General features: G+C 44.8%; 1 protein-coding gene across 4 annotated transcripts in view; it reads right to left on the minus strand.

The window, feature by feature from the left end:
• Positions 1-25,393, minus strand: part of LOC106579471 (ribosomal protein S6 kinase alpha-3) — a 31,095-nt gene that overhangs the window by 2,842 nt on the left and 2,860 nt on the right. For 2 of the 4 annotated variants that reach the window (XM_014159409.2, XM_014159410.2), the window contains exons 2-15: positions 25,093-25,152; positions 8,094-8,210; positions 7,624-7,705; positions 5,442-5,522; positions 5,273-5,352; positions 5,050-5,156; positions 4,877-4,914; positions 4,481-4,623; positions 3,540-3,610; positions 1,989-2,077; positions 1,801-1,865; positions 1,605-1,707; positions 1,310-1,422; positions 128-253 (exon numbers count right to left, since the gene is read on the minus strand). In XM_014159409.2, the coding sequence (XP_014014884.1) occupies positions 128-253; positions 1,310-1,422; positions 1,605-1,707; positions 1,801-1,865; positions 1,989-2,077; positions 3,540-3,610; positions 4,481-4,623; positions 4,877-4,914; positions 5,050-5,156; positions 5,273-5,352; positions 5,442-5,522; positions 7,624-7,705; positions 8,094-8,210; positions 25,093-25,152 (1,275 nt within the window). Of the gene's footprint in view, positions 1-127; positions 254-1,309; positions 1,423-1,604; positions 1,708-1,800; positions 1,866-1,988; positions 2,078-3,539; positions 3,611-4,480; positions 4,624-4,876; positions 4,915-5,049; positions 5,157-5,272; positions 5,353-5,441; positions 5,523-7,623; positions 7,706-8,093; positions 8,211-12,556; positions 12,918-25,092; positions 25,153-25,393 lie in introns of those variants that run through there. The other 2 variants (XM_014159408.2, XM_014159407.2) reach the window with 2 other exon arrangements.

A 25,393-nucleotide genomic window follows, 5' to 3' on the forward strand; every position in this document is an offset into this window, starting at 1 on the left:
ACACACACACACACACACACACACACACAATGTGTTGGGGAGTTGAAACCAAGACCACTTATGTATGTATAGCTCTGAATACTAACAATCAATGGGCAATATCAATGCTTTCTGCTGTGTGTCTCACCTTGACTGCGTACTCCATGCCAGTGGTCTTGTGTATGCAGCGTTTGCAGACGGAGTATGATCCGAGTCCTATATCCTCCTTCATTTCATATGCTTCAGAAAACTGGGACACATTTCTGTGCAGCTGCTACGTAAACACATGAGCAACACAGATGTGAAACTACACATAACAAGACTGTGTGTGTGGACGTGTTTAACTATACTTCTGGGGACCAGAAGTCCTCACAAGAATAGTAAACAAACAAAAATTTGACCAACTGGGGACATTTTGTTGGTCCCAACAAGGTCAAATGCTATTTCTAGGGGGATTAGGGTTAAGGTTAGAATTAGGTTTAGGGTTAGGAGCTAGAGTTAGGGTTAGGAGCTAGGGTTAGGAGTTAGGGTTAGGAGCTAGAGTTAGGGTTAGGAGCTAGGGTTAGGAGTTAGGAATTAGGGTTAGGAGCTAGGGTTAGGGTTAGGGTTAGGAGCTAGGGTTAGGAGCTAGGGTTAAGAGTTAGGGTTAGGAGTTAGGGTTAGTTAAGGTTAGGGGTTAAGGAAAATAGGATTTTGAATGGCACTGAATTGTATGTCCCCACAAGGTTAGCTGCGCAAGACGTGTGTTAGAGCTCTGCTAACCGACCTGAGCCCTGTTTTTTTTAATCAATACCTCGGATGAGGGTCGGGCTTGGGTATCATTTTCAAGAATGATTAAATTGATCACCAACATTTAGAAGCTGAGCGATATGCCCCCTCCTGCTCTGCAGTGCAGTGTCTGCAGTCAGATCTTACGATGATAAAATGGTGTCAGAAGTGCTTCAACCTCAGAAAATATAACACAAGAACATTGTCCGAGTCGACAGGAGAGATCATTTCACAGAAAATAATAATATTCCGTGAGTTTTATCAGAGTTTAGAGCTACCAAACAGCTCTCTCAGCCTCTGTCTCTCTCGTCATGTGAGCAGCCAAGCGGAGCCGTTGCTATAGATACTCACACACAGAGAGCACATGGAGCAGCGCAGGGAGAGAGCGGGGAACAGACAAAGATGAGCAGAGAGAAAGTTATTTCTGATTTTGTGTTCGGGCAGGGCCGGGCCTTAAATTTGGCAGAAGCAATCGGGCCAGGGCAGAGTAAGGCCTGAATGTCGCGAGCAAGGGTAGGGCTCGGGCTTACATTTAATATAGGGCTCTAGTATGTGTGTGTACCTTTACTATTGTAGCCTGTAGTGGATGTGCCTCTTCTTCTGTTGTTATGGCTACGAAACTGAATCCTCGGAACAGCTGGTGGGCATTGGCACTGGGTGGAACCCCCGGGGAATCTACACACACACACACACACACACACACACACACACACACACACACACACACACAGACAAGCAAGTGGTTGAACTTCAACAGATGAATGAGTAATTGACAGATGGATGAATGGAGAGATGACTGTGTGCATGCACAGCGTGTGTGTGTGTGTGTGTGTGTGTGTGTGTGTGTGTGTGTGTACCTTTGGGTGTTTTAGCAGTGAACTCTGGGTCGAAATAGAAGGTGTCGTCAGGTCGTCCCGTAGCAGGTTTGAAGGGAGGGTGGAGCTCTCTACGGAACAGTTTCTACACACAGAGATAGAGAACACATGATATGGTATATACTGACCCTACAGCTTCTGAAACGCAGTGAGAAGAGACGTCACATCACACACTCACGTTCCAGTCTACGGTGCAGTAGAAGTGGTGTCTCTTGATCTCTTCCACTCCGTCTGGGCCAGCTCCTACAGAGACCAGAACAAGAAGTTACACTTCAACACAGATCTAGGATCATATTAACTCCCCCGATCCTAACTTTAACCATTAGGGGGAAAACGTAACCCAGACCTAAGATCAGATTGTGTTACCTAGCCTGTTAGTAGGGTTGCGTTTGAAAAGGTTCCTCAGGAGACTCTGGGCTTCTGGACTCAGAAACTGTGGCATCCCCAACTTAGCCCTGAGGAGAGGGACAGAGAGAGAGGGAGGTAAAGAAAGACAGGTAGGAATAAAGAAGAGAAGGCAGTGATAGAGAGGGAAATAGAGAACATTAAAGAGTGCGGATATTGACACAGTTGTCATATATCAACCTGTATTCAGTCTGATTGAATGCTGAAGTCCATTATACAGTATGCAGTAATACATACAGGAAACTAACTCAGCGTTTTACAGAAACGATCTCAGCAGCCGAGAGAGACAAACAAACATTCTCAGCATTTTCCCCTGAGAGAGAGATAAATGATTCTCTGTGTTCAAATATCTCTCACCCATTCCATCTCTCCCTTTCCTGCACCCTTCCTCTCTTTCTCATTCCATCTCTCTCGTCCTTCACCCTCCCTCTCTCCTCCTCTCTCGTACTCTCCTTATCTCGCTCCCCCTTTCCGTCATAAATGTCAAACATTCCACTTAGCTAACTCCATTATCTGCTTTTATCACTCTTCTAGTCTGTCCATCCATCCTGCCCTCCTGCTGAGTGCTAAATACCTCTTGTAATATTAATCCCCCTGTCTTTTCCCCTGGGTTGCCTCAGCATTATAACCTGTGGTCCACAGACCGTCTGCATTTTTTATTATATTTGTTTTCTTCCAAAAATAATAACAATTGCGATTGTTAATGGTATTATAAGCAATTTTACATTACTTTTTTTCTAATGTTAATAATAGGCCTTTAATCTGTTACATTCACTGATAACATTGGTGGTCCTCAATAGCTTTTGACAGTGATTTGGTAGTCCCCGGAACAGAAAAGAGCTTTTGACAGTGATTTGGTAGTCCCCGGAACAGAAAATAGCTTTTGACAGTGATTTGGTAGTCCCAGGAACAGAAAAGAGCTTTTGACAGTGATTTGGTAGTCCCCGGAACAGAAAATAGCTTTTGACAGTGATTTGGTAGTCCCAGGAACAGAAAAGAGCTTTTGACAGTGATTTGGTAGTCCCCGGAACAGAAAATAGCTTTTGACAGTGATTTGGTAGTCCCCGGAACAGAAAATAGCTTTTGACAGTGATTTGGTAGTCCCCGGAACAGAAAATAGCTTTTGACAGTGATTTGGTAGTCCCCGGAACAGAAAAGAGCTTTTGACAGTGATTTGGTAGTCCCCGGATAGAAAATAGCTTTTGACAGTGATTTGGTAGTCCCCGGATAGAAAATAGCTTTTGACAGTGATTTGGTAGTCCCCGGAACAGAAAAGAGCTTTTGACAGTGATTTGGTAGTCCCCGGAACAGAAAAGAGCTTTTGACAGTGATTTGGTAGTCCCCGGAACAGAAAAGAGCTTTTGACAGTGATCTGGTAGTCCCCGGAACAGAAAAGAGCTTTTGACAGTGATTTGGTAGTCCCCGGAACAGAAACGGTTGGGAACCGCTGGCATAGAACACACACACTACTCCAGTGAAATGATAATGGTCAACCTTGTCAAAGAGACTCACTTGAGGATCATGTTCATGGTCTCCTTGCGGTCTTTCCCCTGGAATGGTAGCGTTCCGGTCAGCATCTCAAACTGGGAGAGACACAACACAAACAACCTAACTACAACCTGTAACACAACACAAACAACCTAACTACAACACAAACAACCTAACTACAACCTAACTACAACCCAACTACAACCTGTAACACAACACAAACAGCCTAACTACAACCTAACTACAACACAAACAACCTAACTACAACACAAACAACCTAACTACAACCTAACTACAACACAAACAACCTAACTACAACACAAACAACCTAACTACAACCTAACTACAACCCAACTACAACCTGAAACACAACACAAACAACCTAACTACAACACAAACAACCTAACTACAACCTGTAACACAACACAAACAGCCTAACTACAACCTAACTACAACACAAACAACCTAACTACAACCTGAAACACAACACAAACAACCTAACTACAACCTAACTACAACCCAACTACAACCTGAAACACAACACAAACAACCTAACTACAACCTAACTACAACACAAACAACCTAACTACAACCTGTAACACAACACAAACAACCTAACTACAACCTGTAACACAACACAAACAACCTAACTACAACACAAACAACCTAACTACAACCTGTAACACAACACAAACAACCTAACTACAACACAAACAACCTAACTACAACCTAACTACAACCCAACTACAACCTGTAACACAACACAAACAACCTAACTACAACACAAACAACCTAACTACAACACAAACAACCTAACTACAACCTAACTACAACCCAACTACAACCTGTAACACAACACAAACAACCTAACTACAACACAAACAACCTAACTACAACCTGTAACGCAACACAAATAAGGAACTGGTAAATAAACCATATAAGGTGTGTTGCCCCGCCCCTCTCACCATGAGCACGCCGTAGGACCACCAATCAGCGCTGGTGGTGTGGCCTCTCCTGTTGACCACCTCCGGAGCCATGTACTCCACCGTCCCACAGAACGAATAGGCCTTGTTCTCATGGTCTATAGACTCCTTACTGAGGCCGAAGTCTACACACACACACACACACACACACACACACACACACACACACACACACACACACACACACACACACACACACACACACACACACACACACACACACACACACACACACACACACACACACACACACACACAGAGAGGAGTAAAGCTTGTTCTCATGACTCCTGATTGTCTGCAGTGAGAATACACACATGATCCATAGAGTACACTCTCACTCACACACACACAAACACACACAGGTCTGATATTACCCACCTGTCAGCTTGATGTGTCCCTCCTCGTCTAGAAGAATGCTGAAAGGACAGAAATGGATCTTTAGACAAAGATACTAAACAACACACACAATCTGAGTGTGTGTGTGTGTGTGTGTGTGTGTGTGTGTGTGTGTGTGTGTGTGTGTGTGTGTGTGTGTGTGTGTGTGTATGTACTTCTCTGGTTTGAGGTCTCTGTAGATGATGCCCAGGCTGTGGAGGTGGTCCAGGGCCAGGGCCAACTCTGCCAGGTAAAACTTCACATCCTCCTCTGTGAACATCACCTACACACAGAGAGGAGAGGAGGGTGAGACCCCCCCCCACACACACACACACACACACACACACACACACACACACACACACACACACACACACACACACACACACACACCTTTACCTCTTTAGACAGTCGTGTGAAGAGGTCTCCTCCTCGTAGGAAGTCCAGGATGAGGTAGAGTTTCCCTTCTGTTTGGAACGCTGAGGAGAGACATCTGATTGGTTACCAGAGGACTTATGTTGTGATTGGCTACCTCACTGTAGTACTAAGCTGTGATTGGCTAACTCACCATAGTGCAGTTTAACGATGAAGGGATGGTTGACCTCCACCAAAATGTCTCTCTCCATCTTAGTCCTCACCCTGTCACGCACTGCAACACACACACACACACACACACACACACACACACACACACACACACACACACACACACACACACACACACACACACACACACACACACACACAAACAAACTAATTAAACATACATACAGAGTACACGTCCTTCTAGGAACAAACAACTCACCTCATCTCTATTCCCCTCTACCTATCCCTCTCCCTCCATCTATCCCTCCCTCTCTATCTCTCTCTTGGCATGTAAAGTCATTTGGCTCGATTGATGAGTAATGGAAAATAAAAAAACAGATCAAGAAAAGAGGAGGGACCTGCTCCAGTAAATAGAGAAAGAGAGAGAGCGAGAGAGAGAGAGAGAGAGTGAGAGAGAGAAAGAATTAGCAGAATCCCTCCACTGTAGGTGAATATGTGGTGTGGGTACAGTCTGTAGCCAGCAGATGGTGATGGTGCTCTCTCTGAGATAAAGCAGTCCTCTCACACACACAGTTTTCATGTATATTACGCAGGATGATGAGCCATTGTATTCCAATAGAGGGGGAGACCCAGGCCTAGAGGTTCATGGGGGTTTGTGATGATTACCTAAACTTTTAAGGAGGCTCTGGCTGACCTCAAACTTCAAATGAAAGCTGGAACTTTTCACCATTCCAACGCCCAACCCTTCGGCTTGCCATTCTAATGTGAAGCCCTGATAGTTCGTCACACTGACATGATTCCAAGAGAGCAGAGTTTACTTTCTCTGCTCTGAAAACACCTCTCCTCTACCTCCCCTCTCTCTGTCCAACTCACCAGTCGTCCTCTCTCCTCCTCCCCTCTCTCTGCCCAACTCACCAGCCATCCTCTCTCTCTCCTCCTCTCTCTACCTCCCCACTCTCTGTCCAACTCACCAGTCGTCCTCTCTCCTCCTCTCTCTACCTCCCCTCTCTCTGTCCAACTCACCAGTCGTCCTCTCTCCTCCTCTCTCTACCTCCCCTCTCTCTGTCCAACTCACCAGTCGTCCTCTCTCCTCCTCTCTCTACCTCCCCTCTCTCTGTCCAACTCACCAGCCGTCCTCTCTCCTCCTCTCTCTACCTCCTCTCTCTCTGTCCAACTCACCAGCCGTCCTCTCTCTACCTCCTCTCTCTCTGTCCAACTCACCAGCCGTCCTCTCTCCTCCTCTCTCTACCTCCCCTCTCTCTGTCCAACTCACCAGCCGTCCTCTCTCCTCCTCTCTCTACCTCCTCTCTCTCTGTCCAACTCACCAGCCGTCCTCTCTCTACCTCCTCTCTCTCTGTCCAACTCACCAGCCGTCCTCTCTCTCTCCTCTCTCTACCTCCCCTCTCTCTGTCCAACTCACCAGCCGTCCTCTCTCTCTCCTCCTCTCTCTACCTCCCCACTCTCTGTCCAACTCACCAGTCGTCCTCTCTCCTCCTCTCTCTACCTCCCCTCTCTCTGTCCAACTCACCAGCCGTCCTCTCTCCTCCTCTCTCTACCTCCTCTCTCTCTGTCCAACTCACCAGCCGTCCTCTCTCTCTCCTCCTCTCTCTACCTCCCCTCTCTCTGTCCAACTCACCAGCCGTCCTCTCTCTCTCCTCTCTCTACCTCCCCTCTCTCTGTCCAACTCACCAGCCGTCCTCTCTCTCTCCTCTCTCTACCTCCCCTCTCTCTGTCCAACTCACCAGCCGTCCTCTCTCTCTCCTCCTCTCTCTACCTCCCCACTCTCTGTCCAACTCACCAGCCGTCCTCTCTCTCTCCTCTCTCTACCTCCCCTCTCTCTGTCCAACTCACCAGCCGTCCTCTCTCTCTCCTCCTCTCTCTCTGTCCAACTCACCAGCCGTCCTCTCTCTCTCCTCCTCTCTCTAACGCCCAACTCACCAGCCGTCCTCTCTCCTCCTCTCTCTACCTCCCCTCTCTCTGTCCAACTCACCCCCCTTCTCCATCTTTCTTTCTCTCCCCCTCTATGTCATTCTACCTCCCCTCCTCCATACAACTCTCCCTCCCTCCTTCATCCCTCATTCTCTCCATTTCTGTCTACCCCCCTCCCCCTAAACTTCCCCTCCCTCCATCTACCTCTCCATCCCTCCTTTATTTATCTTTCTCTCCCGCCTCTCTCTCTACCTCCCTCTCTCTCCATCCCCTACCTTTCAGTGTAGCTTTCTTCAGAACCTTCATGGCATAGAGCTGTCCTGTATCTGGACCTGTAGTCTTCTTGACCAGGAACACCTACACACACACACACACACACACACACACACACACACACACACACACACACACACAAGAAAACATTTATTCTACTGTGTTTTTGTGTGTATGGCAATCAGCACCGGGAAAAAAAGGTGAAAGATGAACGACAAACACATCAACACACACACACACACACACACAGACACACACACACACAATCATTAATTCATAAAGATGACAAGGTGTGAAGGGCCCTTACCATGTGGTTGTTATAGCAACTCTCTGTCATTAGGATAACTAATCGAGACATCAGTGGAAGATGAGAAATCAAACGCTGATGACACACATATACACAGGCAAGGCAACACACACACACACACACACACACACACACACACACACACACACACACACACACACACACCTTTCCGAAGGAGCCTTGTCCTAGGACCTTGCGGAGCTCGAACTGTCGAGGGTCACCCTTCTCTGACCCCTCCTTGGTATGGTTGGTGATGTTGATCTCATTGACAGTCTCATCCTCCTGTTGGACAGATACACACAGGTTATACACACACACTCCAAATAAAACTTCCACACACAGTAAACCAACGACGGACAGCTAACCAAGCAGTTGCCATGGTGCCACCCCCAATCCTCCTGATACCTCCCAGTGACTAAAGACTTCTCACTGTGTGTGTGTGTGTGTGTGTGTGTGTGTGTGTGTGTGTGTGTGTGTGTGTGTGTGTGTGTGTGTGTGTGTGTGTGTGTGTCCTCTCCCTCCCCATCACTCATTCTAGCTCCTCTTCATCTCTCTCAGGCTTTTGACACACCAAGAGTGACACACCAACAGTAGGAAAGAGATGTGATATCACTCTCCACCTATCCCTTTCCCTCCAACTCCACTCCACCCCCTCCTGTTTCACAGCTCATGTCATCAAAGCCCAAATATGGAATTTCACACTTATGTATGCAGATTTGTACACATCACCAGACCTCACTAACAAGATGGAGCTCATATATAGCTCATATGAACATATATAACACTCATATGAACATATATAACACTCATATGAGCATTTTCAACATACATTATGTACATTATTGCCTACATCTAGAGTACAAAACATTAGGAACAGCTTCCTAATATTGAGTTGCACCGCCTTTTGCCCTCAGAACAGCCTCAATTCGTCGGGGCATGAACTCTACAAGGATATCGAAAGCACTCACCCTCTGAATGGCACACATACCCAATCCATGTCTGAATTGTCTCAAGGCTTAAAAATATTTTTTATCCTGTCTCCTCCCCTTCATCTACACTGATTGAAGTGGATTTAACAAGTGACATCAATATGGGATCAGAGATTTCACCTGGATTCACCTGGTCAATCTATGCCATGGATCGAGCAGGTTTTCCTAATGTTTTGTGCACTCAGTGTATATAGCATGTACATTATAGCACCCTTATGGACTTCCATGTAGACCTAGTCATATTCTGAACGTAGATATATATCATGCTAGAGCAGCTATGTTTACGTGTAGACCTTGTCATATACTGAACATAGATATATATCATGCTAGTGTAGCTATGTTTACGTGTAGACCTTGTCATATACTGAACATAGATATATATCATGCTAGTGCGGCTATGTTTACGTGTAGACCTTGTCATATACTGAACATAGATATATATCATGCTAGTGTAGCTATGTTTACGTGATGAGCATCAGTACCACCTGGATGTGTAGTAGGGGAGTTTCAGTTGGACACACGGAGGTCTGGACACACACTGGGTTGAGATATTTCCGTCTGTTTGAAGTGTGTGTGTGTGTCTGTGTGTGTGTGTGTGTGAGTGAGTGAGTGAGTGAGTGAGTGAGTGAGTGAGTGAGTGAGTGAGTGAGTGAGTGAGTGAGTGAGTGAGTGAGTGAGTGAGTGAGTGTGAATCACAACGCAGATGGAGGATCAGAGAGAGGCGACAGGTTGCTCATGTAGCACCTCTTAATCACAGGATAAAAATGTACAGCTCAAATCAAATCAAATTTTATTTGTCACATGCACCGAATACAACAGGTGTAGACTTTACCATGAAATGCTTACTTACGAGCCCTTTTCCAACAATGCAGAGTTAAAAACAAAGAAACATTTACTAAATAAAAAAAGGAAATTGTAACACAATAAAATAACAATAATGAGACTATATACAAGGAGTACTGGTACTGAGTCAATGTGCAGAGTTAGAGGTAGTTGAGGTAATGTGTACATGTAGGTAGGGGTAAAAGTGACTAGGCAATCAGGATATTTAATAAACAGAGTAGCAGCAATGTATGTGAAGAGTGTGAAAGTGTGTCAACAAAATGTGTCTGTGGCGTCAATATGCATTTGGTGTGTGAGCATATGTAGTGCTTTTACATTTTTGTATTAATTTACCAGGTAAGTTGACTGAGAACATATTCTCATTGGGGATTTAGCCAGGACACAGGGTTAACACCCCTACTCTTACGATAAGTGCCTTGGATCTTTAGTGACCACAGAGAGTCAGGACACCCGTTTAACATCCCACCCGAAAGACTGCACCCTACACAGGGCAATGTCCCCAATCACTGCCCTGGGGCATTGGGATATACAGATTTTTTGGGGGGACAAGAGGAAAGAGTGCCTCCTACTGGCCCTCCAATATCACTTCTAGCAGCATCTGGTCTCCCATCCAGGGATCGACCAGGACCAACCCTGCAGTGTTTTTACACTGCTGCTACTCAATGTTTATCATCTATGCATAGTCACTTTACCCCTACTTACATGTACAATTTACCTCGACTAACCTGTGCCCCCGCAGATTGACTCAGTACCGGTTCCCCCTGTATTTAGCCTCGTTACTTTTTATTAAAAAAATTACTTTCTTAACTCTATTTCTTGAACTGCAGTGTTGGTTAAGGGCTTGTAAGTAAGCATTTCACGATAAGGTCTACACCTGTTGTATTTGGCGCATGTGACAAATACAATTTGATTTGTAATCTGTGATAGTTTGCATGCCCTGCCACATCCAACGAGCTTCAGAGCCGGTGTAGTAGGAGTCGATCTTGGTCCTGTATTGACGCTTTGCCTGTTTGATGGTTCATTGGAGGGCATAGCAGGATTTCTTATAAGCGTCCGGATTAGTGTCCCGCTCCTTGAAAGCGGCAGCTCCAGCCTTTAGCTCAGTGTGGATGTTGCCTGTAATCCATGGCTTCTGGTTGAGATATGTACGTACGGTCACAGTGGGGACAACGACGTCGATGCACTTATTAATGAAGCCGGTGACTGATTTGGTAAACTCCTCAATGCCATCGGATGAATCCCGAAACATATTCCAGTCTGTGCTAGCTAAACAGTACTGTAGCTTAGCATCCGCTTCATCTGACCACTTCCCTATTGAACGTGTCACTGGTACTTCCTGTTTGAATTTTTGCTTGTAAGCAGGAATCAAGAAGATAGTTATGGTCAGATTTTCCAAATGGAGGGCGAGGGAGAGTTTTTTATGTGTTTCTGTGTGTGGAGTAAAGGTGATCTAGAGTTTTTTATGTGTTTCTATGTGTGGAGTAAAGGTGATCTAGAGTTTTTTATGAGTTTCTGTGTGTGGAGTAAAGGTGATCTAGAGTTTTTTATGTGTTTCTGTGTGTGGAGTAAAGGTGATCTAGAGTTTTTTATGAGTTTCTGTGTGTGGAGTAAAGGTGATCTAGAGTTTTTTATGTGTTTCTGTGTGTGGAGTAAAGGTGATCTAGAGTTTTTTATGTGTTTCTGTGTGTGGAGTAAAGGTGATCTAGAGTTTTTTATGTGTTTCTGTGTGTGGAGTAAAGGTGATCTAGAGTTTTTTATGTGTTTCTGTGTGTGAAGTAAAGGTGATCGAGAGTTTTTTATGTGTTTCTGTGTGTGGAGTAAAGGTGATCTAGAGTTTTTTATGTGTTTCTGTGTGTGGAGTAAAGGTGATCTAGAGTTTTTTATGTGTTTCTGTGTGTGGAGTAAAGGTGATCTAGAGTTTTTTATGTGTTTCTGTGTGTGGAGTAAAGGTGATCTACAGTTTTTTATGTGTTTCTGTGTGTGGAGTAAAGGTGATCTAGAGTTTTTTATGTGTTTCTGTGTGTGGAGTAAAGGTGATCTAGAGTTTTTTATGTGTTTCTGTGTGTGGAGTAAAGGTGATCTAGAGTTTTTTCGCCTCTAGTTGCAAAGGTGATTTTAGTTTTCCTGCAATACAATCACCGGCCACTAGGAGCGCTCAACACACACACACACACACACACACACACACACACACACACACACACACACACACACACACACACACACACACACACACACACACACACACACACACACACACACACACACCACACCATTACTGTTTAATACCACCACAAACAGTGTGTGTGTGTGTGTGTGTGTGTGTGTGTGTGTGTGTGTGTGTGTGTGTGTGTGTGTGTGTGTGTGTGTGTGTGTTGCGCGTGGTTAAACTGAAGAGAAAGTCTATTACAGCCTTCCCAGATCACGATAACTCAATCCCACTGTGGCTGCATGGGCCTATTCATTTAATGACATTAATTCAACTAATGAAGTGATGAGATCTAATCAAGCATCATTGTAAGGAACAGAGGCCTGTAGACGAGATCAGAGAGAAAGAACTACACAGAGAACAGCAGCATCACAAACACAAAATAACAATTTTAGCTGGACTGTTCTCTATCTTCCATGGAATAATCTACAGCCAATTCTGAAAGCCACACACAGACACTAACACACATATACACACATAGTACAGAGGCAAGTTTTAGTCCTTGTCAGCTTTAGGACAGATAGTGGTAACCTGACACACACTCCAGGATAGCATTACTGTACCCGCACACACAGTCCTGTACTTACAGCCCCCTGGGTTTCGGAACACCCGCATCCTGCCCTGGTAAACAAATCCCAGTCCCGCTCCTTCCCGGTAAAGTTTCCGGTGCAGTTCCTGTTAAGGTCTCCGGTAAAGTTTTGGATCAGTAGACATCCTAGGGCCTTGAGTCTGCTAGTCAGAACACCGAGAGACACACACACTGCTTTGGCCTCAGTCATACCTAATCACACACGGTCCTTCGGACAGCTATGCACTGGATGTGTGTGTATGTAAGAGAGAGGTAGAGTGGGTGAAAATAAGAGTGAAGAAGAGGGAGCATGTTGAAGTGTATGTGAGGGAGGTGTGTGTGTGTGTGTGTGACTCAGTCAGGGGGAACACCAGAGATCCAAACTGGGATCCCCCCTAAACCCCTCTGTAACCTCCTACCCTTAGCTTCCATCATGTGATCTGGAGATTCCCATGAAACACACACACACACACACACACACACACACACACACACACACACACACACACACACACACACACACACACACACACACACACACACACGCGGACCAATGCCTGACTACCACGTACCGCAAAGAATGCACACACACGTGTCTCAGAATATGAGAGCGTAGATGGGATTACAGACAGCTGTTGTGCAAGGCCTATCACCTTCCCCATGAGTGCAACCTCACTAATTGTCCCCACACAACAAGAACAATGAGTCGAGGTTCCTCTGGGGGGACAAATCTCTACAACTAAACAGCTCAGTCTGAGACAGTCTAACCTAATAGTTCTAAACCACACTTTCTTCCCTTGAACAGTGAGACTAGCGAAGATACTAAATACATTACTGTACTGAATACAGTGTGTAGAAGAATAGACTGATAAGTAGTACTACAATATTACTACAATAGTACTACAAAAGTACTAGAGCATTAACAGCTCTGGAGCTGGTCTTTCTGTATTAAACCTTCATGGGTGCGTGTGTCTTTGTGTGTGCATGTGTCTGTGTATGTGCGTTCATACGTGCATGCGTGTATTAGGCTCTATGTGTGGCAGTGGCTTCCATGGATTGTGAGAGAGGAATTCCAGGAAATCTGTGTCCCTAAACCACTTATGCAACCAAACTAACAGTGTACATACAAGCGAGGACACACACACACAAACACACTCACACCCACACAGAGGGCTGATTGATGCGCATACTTGGGCCTAGGTTAGCAGAACATAACACATCCGCTAGGCTAGGCCTTAGGACACCGTCTCATAACACACACACTGTCCTTGGTAACTGGTCATGAGGCACTCTACAGACAGCGATAGGTTAACTTACAACCAATCAGAAAGGTGGCGAGAAAGTGAGAGAGATTATTAAGTATTGATGATGAGGAGTAGAGAGAGGATAAGGCAGCAAAATGTATTCAGGAACTGAATTTATCTGAATTAGAATTCAATCTCTGCCTGCTTGGCCCCCTTCTATTCTGACTGAGTGGAGACTCCACCATGTTCAATACACCTTCTATTCTGACTGAGTGGAGACTCCACCATGTTCAATACACCTTCTATTCTGACTGAGTGGAGACTCCACCATGTTCAATACACCTTCTATTCTGACTGAGTGGAGACTCCACCATGTTCAATACACCTTCTATTCTGACTGAGTGGAGACTCCACCATGTTCAATACACCTTCTATTCTGACTGAGTGGAGACTCCACCATGTTCAATACACCTTCTATTCTGACTGAGTGGAGACTCCACCATGTTCAATACACCTTCTATTCTGACTGAGTGGAGACTCCACCATGTTCAATACACCTTCTATTCTGACTGAGTGGAGACTCCACCATGTTCAATACACCTTCTATTCTGACTGAGTGGAGACTCCACCATGTTCAATACACCTTCTATTCTGACTGAGTGGAGACTCCACCATGTTCAATACACCTTCTATTCTGACTGAGTGGAGACTCCACCATGTTCAATACACCTTCTATTCTGACTGAGTGGAGACTCCACCATGTTCAATACACCTTCTATTCTGACTGAGTGGAGACTCCACCATGTTCAATACACCTTCTATTCTGACTGAGTGGAGACTCCACCATGTTCAATACACCTTCTATTCTGACTGAGTGGAGACTCCACCATGTTCAATACACCTTCTATTCTGACTGAGTGGAGACTCCACCATGTTCAATACACCTTCTATTCTGACTGAGTGGAGACTCCACCATGTTCAATACACCTTCTATTCTGACTGAGTGGAGACTCCACCACGTTCAATACACCTTCTATTCTGACTGAGTGGAGACTCCACCACGTTCAATAAACCTTCTATTCTGACTGAGTGGAGACTCCACCACGTTCAATACACCTTCTATTCTGACTGAGTGGAGACTCCACCACGTTCAATACACCTTCTATTCTGACTGAGTGGAGACTCCACCACGTTCAATACACCTTCTATTCTGACTGAGTGGAGACTCCACCATGTTCAATGCACCTACTATTCTGACTGAGTGGAGACTCCACCATGTTCAATGCACCTACTATTCACAGATCTGTGCAAGAAATGGAACACAGAATTTAACACACAAGTTATACAGCAGGACAGAGAGCGAGAAAAGACACAGAGAGAGTGTGATAAAGAAATAGACTGAGTGAGAGTGACAGAGAGAGAGAGAGACAGAGAGGTAGAGAGCGAGAGCAAGAGAAAGAAAGAGAAGAGGGGGAACCCCACAGTGCAGTGATCTACACTGGCTCTATTGTTCTTAGTCTTGTCAGTCTGATCTCTCTCTCTCTCTCTGTCTGTCTGTCTGTCTGTCTGTCTGTCTGTCTGTCTGTCTGTCTGTCTGTCTGTCTGTCTGTCTGTCTGTCTGTCTGTCTGTCTGTCTGTCTGTCTCTCTCTCTGTCTGTCTGTCTCTCTCTCTCTCTTTGTCTGTCTCTCTCTCTCTCTCTCTGTCTGTCTGTCTCTCTCTCTCTCTCTGTCTGTCTGTCTCTCTCTCTCTCTCTCTGTCTCTCTCTGTCTCCCTCGGTCACTCTTGGGCTCTCTCGTTAGAGAAATCTCACCGCTTCATCTGTTGCCAGCAGCGCTTCTTAGGTCAGAGCAAGCCTCGTAATTATAACACACACACACACACACACACACACACACACACACACACACACACACACACACACACACACACACACACACACACACACACACGCCTTTGTCTTAACAGAGAATAAGAATGTTTGCCCTCACCCAAAGAAAGAGACACTGATTGCTTGGGAAACTAACACAGTCAGTATGAGAAAGCAAACGCTAACCGTGTGTGTGTGTGTGTGTTTGCGTGTGCGTGTTGTCAGAGCCCTACCCGTATATGGTTGTGTCTGATCCAAGGCAAAAGCATCTTCAGCATTGTCCTCATATCACACACACACATCCACAAACGACGACAGAGAGAAACACATACCCAAGCATTCACAGGCCACTGAGTTCGAAAATGGACAGAGAGAGGAACGCATAGGAGTCTAAACACACACACACACACACACACACACACACACACACACACACACACACACACACACACACACACACACACACACACACACACACACACACACACACACACACACACACACACACACACACACACACACACACACAGGAGGAAGGTCTGCCCAGGAAGAGCCTACAGCTGCTGGTCACCGTGGTGATTAGAGCATGTCCTGTCCTTGCTCCCCTGGCAACCACATCTGCACAGGAACACACACATCATTCCTCACACAAACACACCCACACCCACACAGACACACACCCACACCCACACAGACACACACCCACACCCACACAGACACACACGAAGATACGGCGTTCCAATAGATAAACATAAATCCTACACAACGCCCATCAAGATACTCAAAATATATAAATGGTCCGTAAACTGTATACTGTATGTAAATTGTATGTTTCACTAGCACAGACTATAATATGTTTCGGAATTCATCGACAAATTCATTCCCCACAGTGACCGTACGTACATAACCCAACCAGAAGCCATGGATTACAGGCAACATCCGCACTGAGCGAAAGGCTAAAGCTGCCGCTTTTAAGGAGCTGGACACTAATCCGGACGCTTATAAGAAATCCTGCTACAACCTATGGCGAGCTATCAAACAGGCAAAGCATCAATACAGGACTAAGATCTAATCCTACTATGCTAGTCAGATGTGGCAGGACGTGCAAACTATTGTATTTGCTCCAGCAGGTATATTTCACTGGTCATCCCCAAAGCCAACTCCTCTTTGGCCGCCTTTCCTTCCAGTTCTCTGCTGCCAATGACTGGAACGAACTGCAAAAATCACTGAAGCTGAAGTCTTATATCTCCCTCATTAACTTTAAGCATCAGCTGTCGCATCAGCTGTCAGAGCAGCTTACCGATCATTGCACCTGTACATAGCCCATCTGTAAATAACCCACCAAACTACCTCATCCCCATATTGTTATTTATTTTTTGGCTCCTTTGCACTCCAGTATCTCTACTTGCACATTCATCTTCTGCACATCTATCACTCCAGTGCTTAATTGCTGAATTGTAATTATTTTGCCACTATGGCCTATTTATTGCCTTACCTCCCTAATCTTACTACATTTGCACACACTGTATATAGACTTTTCTATTGTGTTATTGACTGTACCTTTGTTTATCCCATGTGTAACTCTGTGTTGTTTGTGTCGCACTGCTTCGCTTTATCTTGGCCAGGGCGCAGTTATAAATGAGAACTTGTTCTCAACTGTTCTATCTAGTTAAATAAAGGTGAAATAAATACATTTTAAAAATACGGATTACAAAGGGAAACCCAGCCGTGAGCTGCCCAATGACGCAAGCCTACCAGACAAGCTAAATGCCTTCCATGCTCGCTTCGAGGCAAGCAACACTGAACCGTGCATGAGAGCACCAGCTGTTCCAGACGACTGTGTGATCACGCTGTCCGTAGCTGATTTGAGCAAGACCTTTAAACACGTTAACATTCACAATGCTACAGTGCCAGACAAATTACCAGGACGCGTACTCAGAGCATGCGTACTCAGCTGGCAAGTGTCTCCACTGACATTTTCAACATCTCCCTGACCCAGTCTGTAATACCTACATGTTTCAAGCAGACCACCATAGTCCCTGTGCCCAAGAACGGCAGGTAACTTTTCTAAATGGCTATCGCCCCGTAGCACTTACATCTGTAGCCATGAAATGCTTTGAAATGCTGGTCATGGCTCACATCAACAACATCATCCCAGACACCCTGGACCCACCCCAATTCGCATACTGCCTCAACAGATCCACAGATGACGCAATCTCTATTGCACTGCCCTCTCCCACCTGGACAAGAGGAACACCTATATGAGAATGCTGTTCATTGACTACAGCTCAGTGTTCAACACCATAGTGCCTTCATAGCTCATCACTAAGCTAAGGACCCTGGGACTGAACACGTCCCTCTGCAACTGGTTCCTGGACTTCCTGACTGGCCACCCCCAGGTGGTGAGGATAGGCAACAACACATCCGCCACGCTGACCCTTGACACAGTGGCCCTGCAGGGGTGCATGCTTAGTCCCCTCCTGTACGCCCTGTTCAACCATGACTGCGTGGCTGTGCACAACTCCAACACCATCATTAAGTATGCTGGTGACACGACGGTGATAGGCCTCATCACCGACGATGATAAGACAGCCTTTAGGGTGGTTCCAGGTCAGGAACCTGGCAGTGTGATGCAACAACATCTTCCTTAATGTCTGCAAGACAAAGGTCAAGAGCTTCAAGTTCTTCGGTGTCCACATCACTAAGGATCTATCATGGTCCACACACACCAACAGAGTCGTGAAGAGGGCATGACAATGCCTCTTCCCCTTCAGAAGGCTGAAAAGATTTGGCATGGGCCCTCAGATCTTCAAAAAGTTATACAGCTGCACCATTGAGAGCATCTTGACTGGCTGCATCACCACTTGGTATGGCAACTGCTTGACATCTGACCGCAAGGCGCTGCAGAGGGTAATGCGTAAGGCCCAGTACATGACTGGGGCCAATCTCTCTGCAATCCAGGACTTCAATACCAGGTGGTGTCAGAGGAAGACGCTAAAAATTGTTGAATACTCCAGCCACTCAAGTCATAGACTGTTCTCTCTGCTACCGCATGGCAAGCGGTACCGATGCATCAAGTCTGGAACCAACAGGATCCTGAACAGCTTCTACCCCCAAGCTATAAGACTGCTAAATAGTTAGTTAAATAGTCAACCAAATAGCTACTTGGACTATCTGCATTGACCCTTTTTGCACTAACTTTTTTGACTCATCACTTACACTGCTGCTACTGTCTATTATCTATCCTGTTGTCTAGTCACTCTATTCCTAGTTATATGTACATATCTACCTCAACTACCTCGTACCCCTGCACATCCACTCTTTACTAGTACCCTGTGTATGTAGCCAAGTTATCATTACTCATTGTGTATTTATTATTACTTTCTCTCTACATTGTTGGGAAGGGCCTGAAAGTAAGCATTTTACTGTTAGTCTACACCTGGTGTTTACAAAGCATGTGAAAAATACAATTTGATTTGATTTAAACACTAGCCATTACTTGTGTTTTGTGTGTCTATGTGTTCCCTGTCTAGAGGGTAACGCTGACGGTACAGAAACAGAATCTCCCTGCATCTCCATGACAACAGACATCCCTCTATCCCCACTTGAGGAAGAAAGAGGGAGTATCAGAATTACGCTCTAAATTTAAACAGTCAGATTTTTCTTTAATGCAGAATTTGTAGGGGAACAAGACCCATATTCTCAAAGCGTCTTAGAGTAGGAGTTCTGCTGGGATCAGTTTTGTCCTTTAGATCATAAGTATATGGACGTGGACCAGCACTCTTACTCTGAGACGCTTAAAGAATACAGGCCCAGACTGTGACTGTGACAAGGTCATGTTGATTCAGATGGAGTGGCTCAGTAGATATCTGGCTCTGGGGGACAAGGGGATCCCTGGGTGGGGCTCTGGGGGACAGGGGGGATCCCTGGGTGGGGCTCTGTTTGGCCTGTAGCCCCTCACTTCCTCCTTTGCCCTCTCCTTCTTTCTCTGCATCTGTCTCCTCCCTCTTTTTCTCTCCCTTTCCTCTCTCTTCTCTCCCCTGTCCCACCCTTCCTGTGTCTCTCTCATAACTCTCCTCCCTCTCTTTCTCCTCCCTCTTCTCTCGATAAAATGTGTCTGAGGGAAACTCCTAGAAAACCCCTCTGACCGTGTGTGTGTGTGTGTGTGTGTGTGTGTGTGTGTGTGTGTGTGTGTGTGTGTGTGTGTGTGTGTGTGTGTGTGTGTGTGTGTGTGTGTGTGTGTGTGTGTGTGTGTGTGTGTGTGTGTGCGCGATATAATTGTTCTTAGAGAGTGTTCCATTCAGGAAGTGTGGCGCCTGATACAGAGATTGCATCATCACCTTGTGACCTCACAATAACAATCCCACAATGCTTCACTCTCATGAAGAGCCCAATGCCGGTAACAATCCCACAATGCTTCACTCTCATGAAGAGCCCAATGCCGGTAACAATCCCACAATGCTTCACTCTCATGAAGAGCCCAATGCCGGCTGTCCCAGAATGTGCGGACCAACACACCCATAGACACACACACACACGCTAGTCCAGTGACCCTGCCCTTCAGAGGACTGTACCATGTCATACTGACAGCAACCAGATAGGGGACATCTCTCTCTCTCTCTCGTGCTTTACCTCACCCTCTCTCTCAATCAATAGGTCCACCTCCCTAGCTAGCTCTCCCTTTACCCCCCCTCCCCCCTCTCAGTACTGTGTTGCACAATGAAATGAAAAAGAATATAGACAGAGAGTGTGTGCATTGCGTCATCCCCAGGGCAGTGATGAGCATACATATGGCAGCTTTTTGCTTTTGGGACAGGCTCATTTGACATTTTTGGTATTTTGTATTTATTAGGTATCCCCATTAGTTCCTGCCAAGGCAGCAGCTACTCTTCCTGGGGTCCATTAGTTCCTGCCAAGACAGCAGATACTCTATCTGGGGTCCATTAGTTCCTGCCAAGACAGCAGCTACTCTATCTGGGGTCCATTAGTTCCTGCCAAGACAGCAGCTACTCTTCCTGGGGTCCATTAGTTCCTGCCAAGACAGCAGCTACTCTTCCTGGGGTCCATTAGTTCCTGCCAAGACAGCAGCTACTCTTCCTGGGGTCCATTAGTTCCTGCCAAGACAGCAGCTACTCTTCCTGGGGTCCATTAGTTCCTGCCAAGGCAGCAGCTACTCTTCCTGGGGTTCAATCACATTAAAGGAACTTACATTACATATGAAACAAAAGATAAAACAGAACATCATATAACATTATTACACCACTACATATCTACAATACAAAATGTATAATACCACCATACAACAATATTACAATGAGTGTGCTAGCGCTTGTGCATATGCGTGTGACTGTACCGTTGTGTGTGTCTGTTCCTTAAGGTATATTTGTAACTGTTTTTTAAATCTGATTCTACTGCTTGCATCAGTTACCTGATGTGGAATAGAGTTCCATGTATTCATGGCTCTATGTAGTACTGTGCGCCTCCCATAGTCTGTTCTGGGCTTCAGAATTGTGGAGACCTCTGGTGGCATGTCTTGTGGGGTATGCATGGGTGTCGGAGCTATGTGCTAGTAGTTTAAACAGACACCTTGGTGCATTCAGCATGTCAACACTTCAACATTTCTCCTCCACTTTGAGCCAGGAGAGATTGACATGCATATTTGGGGCGGCAGGTAGCCTAGTGGTTAGAGCATTGGGCCAGTAACCAAAAGGTTGCTAGATCGAATCCCCAAGTTGACAAGGTACAAATCTGTCATTCTGCCCCTGAACGAGGCTATTAACCCACTGTTCCTAGGTCGTCATTATAAATAAGAATTTGTTCTTAACTGGCTTGCCTGGTTAAATAATAAAAAAATAATAATAATGAAATATCATTAATGTTAGCTCCCTGTGTACTTTTAAGGTCCAACCGTGCTGCCCTGTTCCCTCTTTGTGGCACCTGACCACATGACTGAACAGTAGTGCTGCTGCGACAAAACTAGGGCCTGTAGGACCTGCCTTGTTGATAGTGTTGTTAAGAAGGCAGAGCAGCGCTTTATTATGGACCGACTTCTCCCCATCTTAGCTACTGTTGTATCAATATGTTTTGACCAGGACAGTTTACAATCCAGGGTTAAGCCAAGCAGTTTAGTCACCTCAACTTGCTCAATTTCCACATTATTTATTACAAAATTTTGTTCAGGTTTAGTGAATGATTTGTCCCAAATACAATGCTTTTAGTTTTAGAAATATTTAGGACTAACTTATTCCTTGCTGCCCACTCTGAAACTAACTGCAGCTCTTTGTTAAGTGTTGCAGTAATTTCAGTCGCTGTAGTAGCTGACATGTGTAGTGTTGAGTCACCCGCATACATAGACACACTGGCTTTACTCAAAGCCAGTGGCATGTCATTAGTAAAGATTGAAAAAAAGTAAGTGGCCTAGACAGTTGCCCTGGGGAATTCCTGAATCTTCCTGAATTATTTTTTCCAAAGGTTTACTAAGGGTTGGTAACAGGCTGATTGGTTGGCTATTTGAGCCAGTAAAGGGGGCTTTACTATTCTTAGGTAGCTAAATGACTTTTGCTTCACTCCAGGCCTGAGGGCACACACTTTCTAGTAGGCTTAAATTGAATATATGGCAAATAGGAGTGGTAATATCGTCCGCTATTATCCGAGGGTAATTTTCCATCCAAGTTGTCAGACCCCGGTGGTTTTTCATTGTTGATAGACAACAACAAAAAATGTCACCTCTTCCACACTCACGTTACGGAATTCAAAGTACATTGCTTTCTTTCATAATTTGGTCAGATATACTTGGATGTGTAGTGTCAGCATTTGTTGCTGGCATGTTATGCCTAAATTTGCTAATCTTGCCAATAAAAAAAAATCATTAAATAATTGGCAATATCAGTGGGTTTTGTGATGAATGAGCAATCTGATTCAATGAATAATGGGGCCGAGTTTGCCTTTTTGCCCATAATTTAATTTAAGGTGGTCCAAAGCTTTTTACTATCATTATATAATTTATCTTTGTTTCATAGTGTAGTTTCTTCTTCTTTTTATTCAGTTTAGTCACATGATTTCTCCATTTGCAGTACGTTTGCCAATCGATTGTGCAGCCAGACTTATTTATTTCACATTCCTTTTGCGTCATCCCTCTCAACCATACAATTGTTAAATTTCTCATCAATCCAAGGGGATTTAACAGTTTTTGCATTTGACTGATGGCCCTTTGGTATCTAGAACAATCTGGCTAGACAACACATACACCACACTCTGAGGGTGTCTCAGGGGGAGTTGGAATATGCAGAAATTCTAATTCACACATGAGTATAATACACACTTGTACATGTGTGAATTAGGACTAATATAAGCACCCAGCAAATTATTATTATTATTTTACACACACACACACACACACACACACACACACACACACACACACACACACACACACACACACACACACACACACACACACACACACACACACACACACACACACACACACACACACACACACACACACACACACACACACACACACACACACACACACGTCTTAAGGTTGATAAAGGCTGAATAATTGAAGATAAGGGAGTGAAGAATGACTCGTCGCTGAAACACCTGACTGCATACCCCAATTTCTTTTCTTTTTTGGGGGGGTATGATATTTATGCTTCTAACTTTCTCACTCATCATTATTTACGATTCATTCATGATTATCCATAATCATGGTAGCATCCATGTTAATGTAGAAGTGCTCAGAAACATATTGCATTCTTATTTACAATGGAAGGGACTCCAAAATGACAACACATTCATATTCATTTCTATTGCGCACAACATCATCCAAAACACAACCAAAACAAACTGCAAATGCATTCAACAAGTGTGTAGAGTCACAACCTTGATGTAGTCATTGCGTGCTAGGAATATGGGACCAAATACTAAACTTTTGAATAAATGTAACACTATAAGTGAATTTGTCCAAATACTTATGACACCTTCAGATAGGGGGACTAGATACATAAAGTGCTTCCACATCTGTTTTACCATTTAGAAATGTATGAAAATACCCTCAAATAAAAGCTGACATTCTGTAATGTCGCCTCATATAAAACATTTGATCTCAAATCCAAAATACTGGAGTATAGAGAGTATAAAAGTTTTAGCCTCACTGTCCAAATAAATATGTAGGGGAGAGTGTTTGTGTCTGTGTGTGTGTGTGTGTGCGTGGGCGTTTAAAGACGCCAGAGAAAGTCAGTCCAGATGGCCTGAGAAGATTAAATACCATCTGCCAGCGAGCGCTGGACACAGCCAATCCCTCTCTCTCCGTCTCTCATGGACACATGCACGCACACACACACGCACACAAAGTATAATATACATTACATACACACTCTCCATAGGGACTACAACACACAGGGTCAAATACAAACTATTTGAGATTTTCTTGACGCAGCTTCTTTAGGTCTATTCCATTGTTTCCATCATATCAGGAAATCCAAATCATGTGTTTGAAATAATTTGACATACATAAATGACCCAGATCTGACACACAAACACACAGATACACACACTTCCAGAAAGAGAGGGGGTTTCACAGTCTGTCTCCGTGACAACAGGGTGCGGCATTAAAGAGCTGTGGTCAGAGTGAGAGGAAGACCCCACCAAGATGCCCCTCGATGTCGTGTGTGTGTCACTCTAGGGATATTACTAATAATTGCTGCTCAGCTCTTCTCAGACGGCAGATCTATAAGCCATCTCCTCTGCATTAAACTGTCTATACATACAGCTGACACACATACAGAGGAAGAAAGAGAGAAAGAGAGAGGGAGCTGGAGAGAGAGAGAGAGAGAGAGAGAGAGAGAGAGAGAGAGAGAGAGAGAGAGAGAGAGAGAGAGAGAGAGAGAGAGAGAGAGAGAGAGAGAGAGAGAGAGAGAGAGAAGACAGGCTATGTGCACACTGCCCACAAAATGAGTTGGAAACTGAGCTGTACTTCCTAACCTCCTGCCAAATGTATGACCATATTAGAGACACATATTTCCCTCAGATTACACAGACCCACAAAGAATTCAAAAACAAATCCAATTTTAATAAACTTTCATATCTATTGGTGAAATACCACAGTGTGCATCACAGCAGCAAGATGTGTGACCTGCTGCCACAAGAAAAGGGCAACCAGTGAAGAACAAACACCATTGTAAAAACAACCTATATTTATTTTCACCTTTGTACTTTAACTATTTGCACATTGTTACAACACTGTATATAGACATAATATGACATTTGGAGGGGGGGTGTTTGAGTGTGTGTGTGTGTGTGTGTGTGTGTGTGTGTGTGTGTGTGTGTGTGTGTGTGTGTGTGTGTGTGTGTGTGTGTGTGTGTACAAGTGTACGTGTGTGTGTACAAGTGTACGTGTGTGTGTGTACAAGTGTACGTGTGTGTGTGTGTAGACTTACGTTACAGGACATAGAATCATCCTCTCCAATAGAATCCTCCAGAACATGTCGATGGGCATCCTGCAATAACACAATAAACAACTATTAGTTATTGTAATGTCCATTTTATTTCAAAGAAGTCAACACCATTTCTAAATACCTGGTGTTGCTAGATGTAGTGAATCCCAACGAAACAGCATTGTAATGTTTAGGTTATTACTGTGTCATTCCCATTTCACAACCTAGCTAAATACTGAGGAATGGATTACCATAACATATAGTGAAACTGTTTGTGTACTGGAGCTCTCAGGTCACATGTTTC

The sequence above is a fragment of the Salmo salar genome, chromosome ssa19 (genome assembly GCF_905237065.1).
Source record: "Salmo salar chromosome ssa19, Ssal_v3.1, whole genome shotgun sequence".
Lineage (NCBI taxonomy): Eukaryota > Metazoa > Chordata > Actinopteri > Salmoniformes > Salmonidae > Salmo > Salmo salar.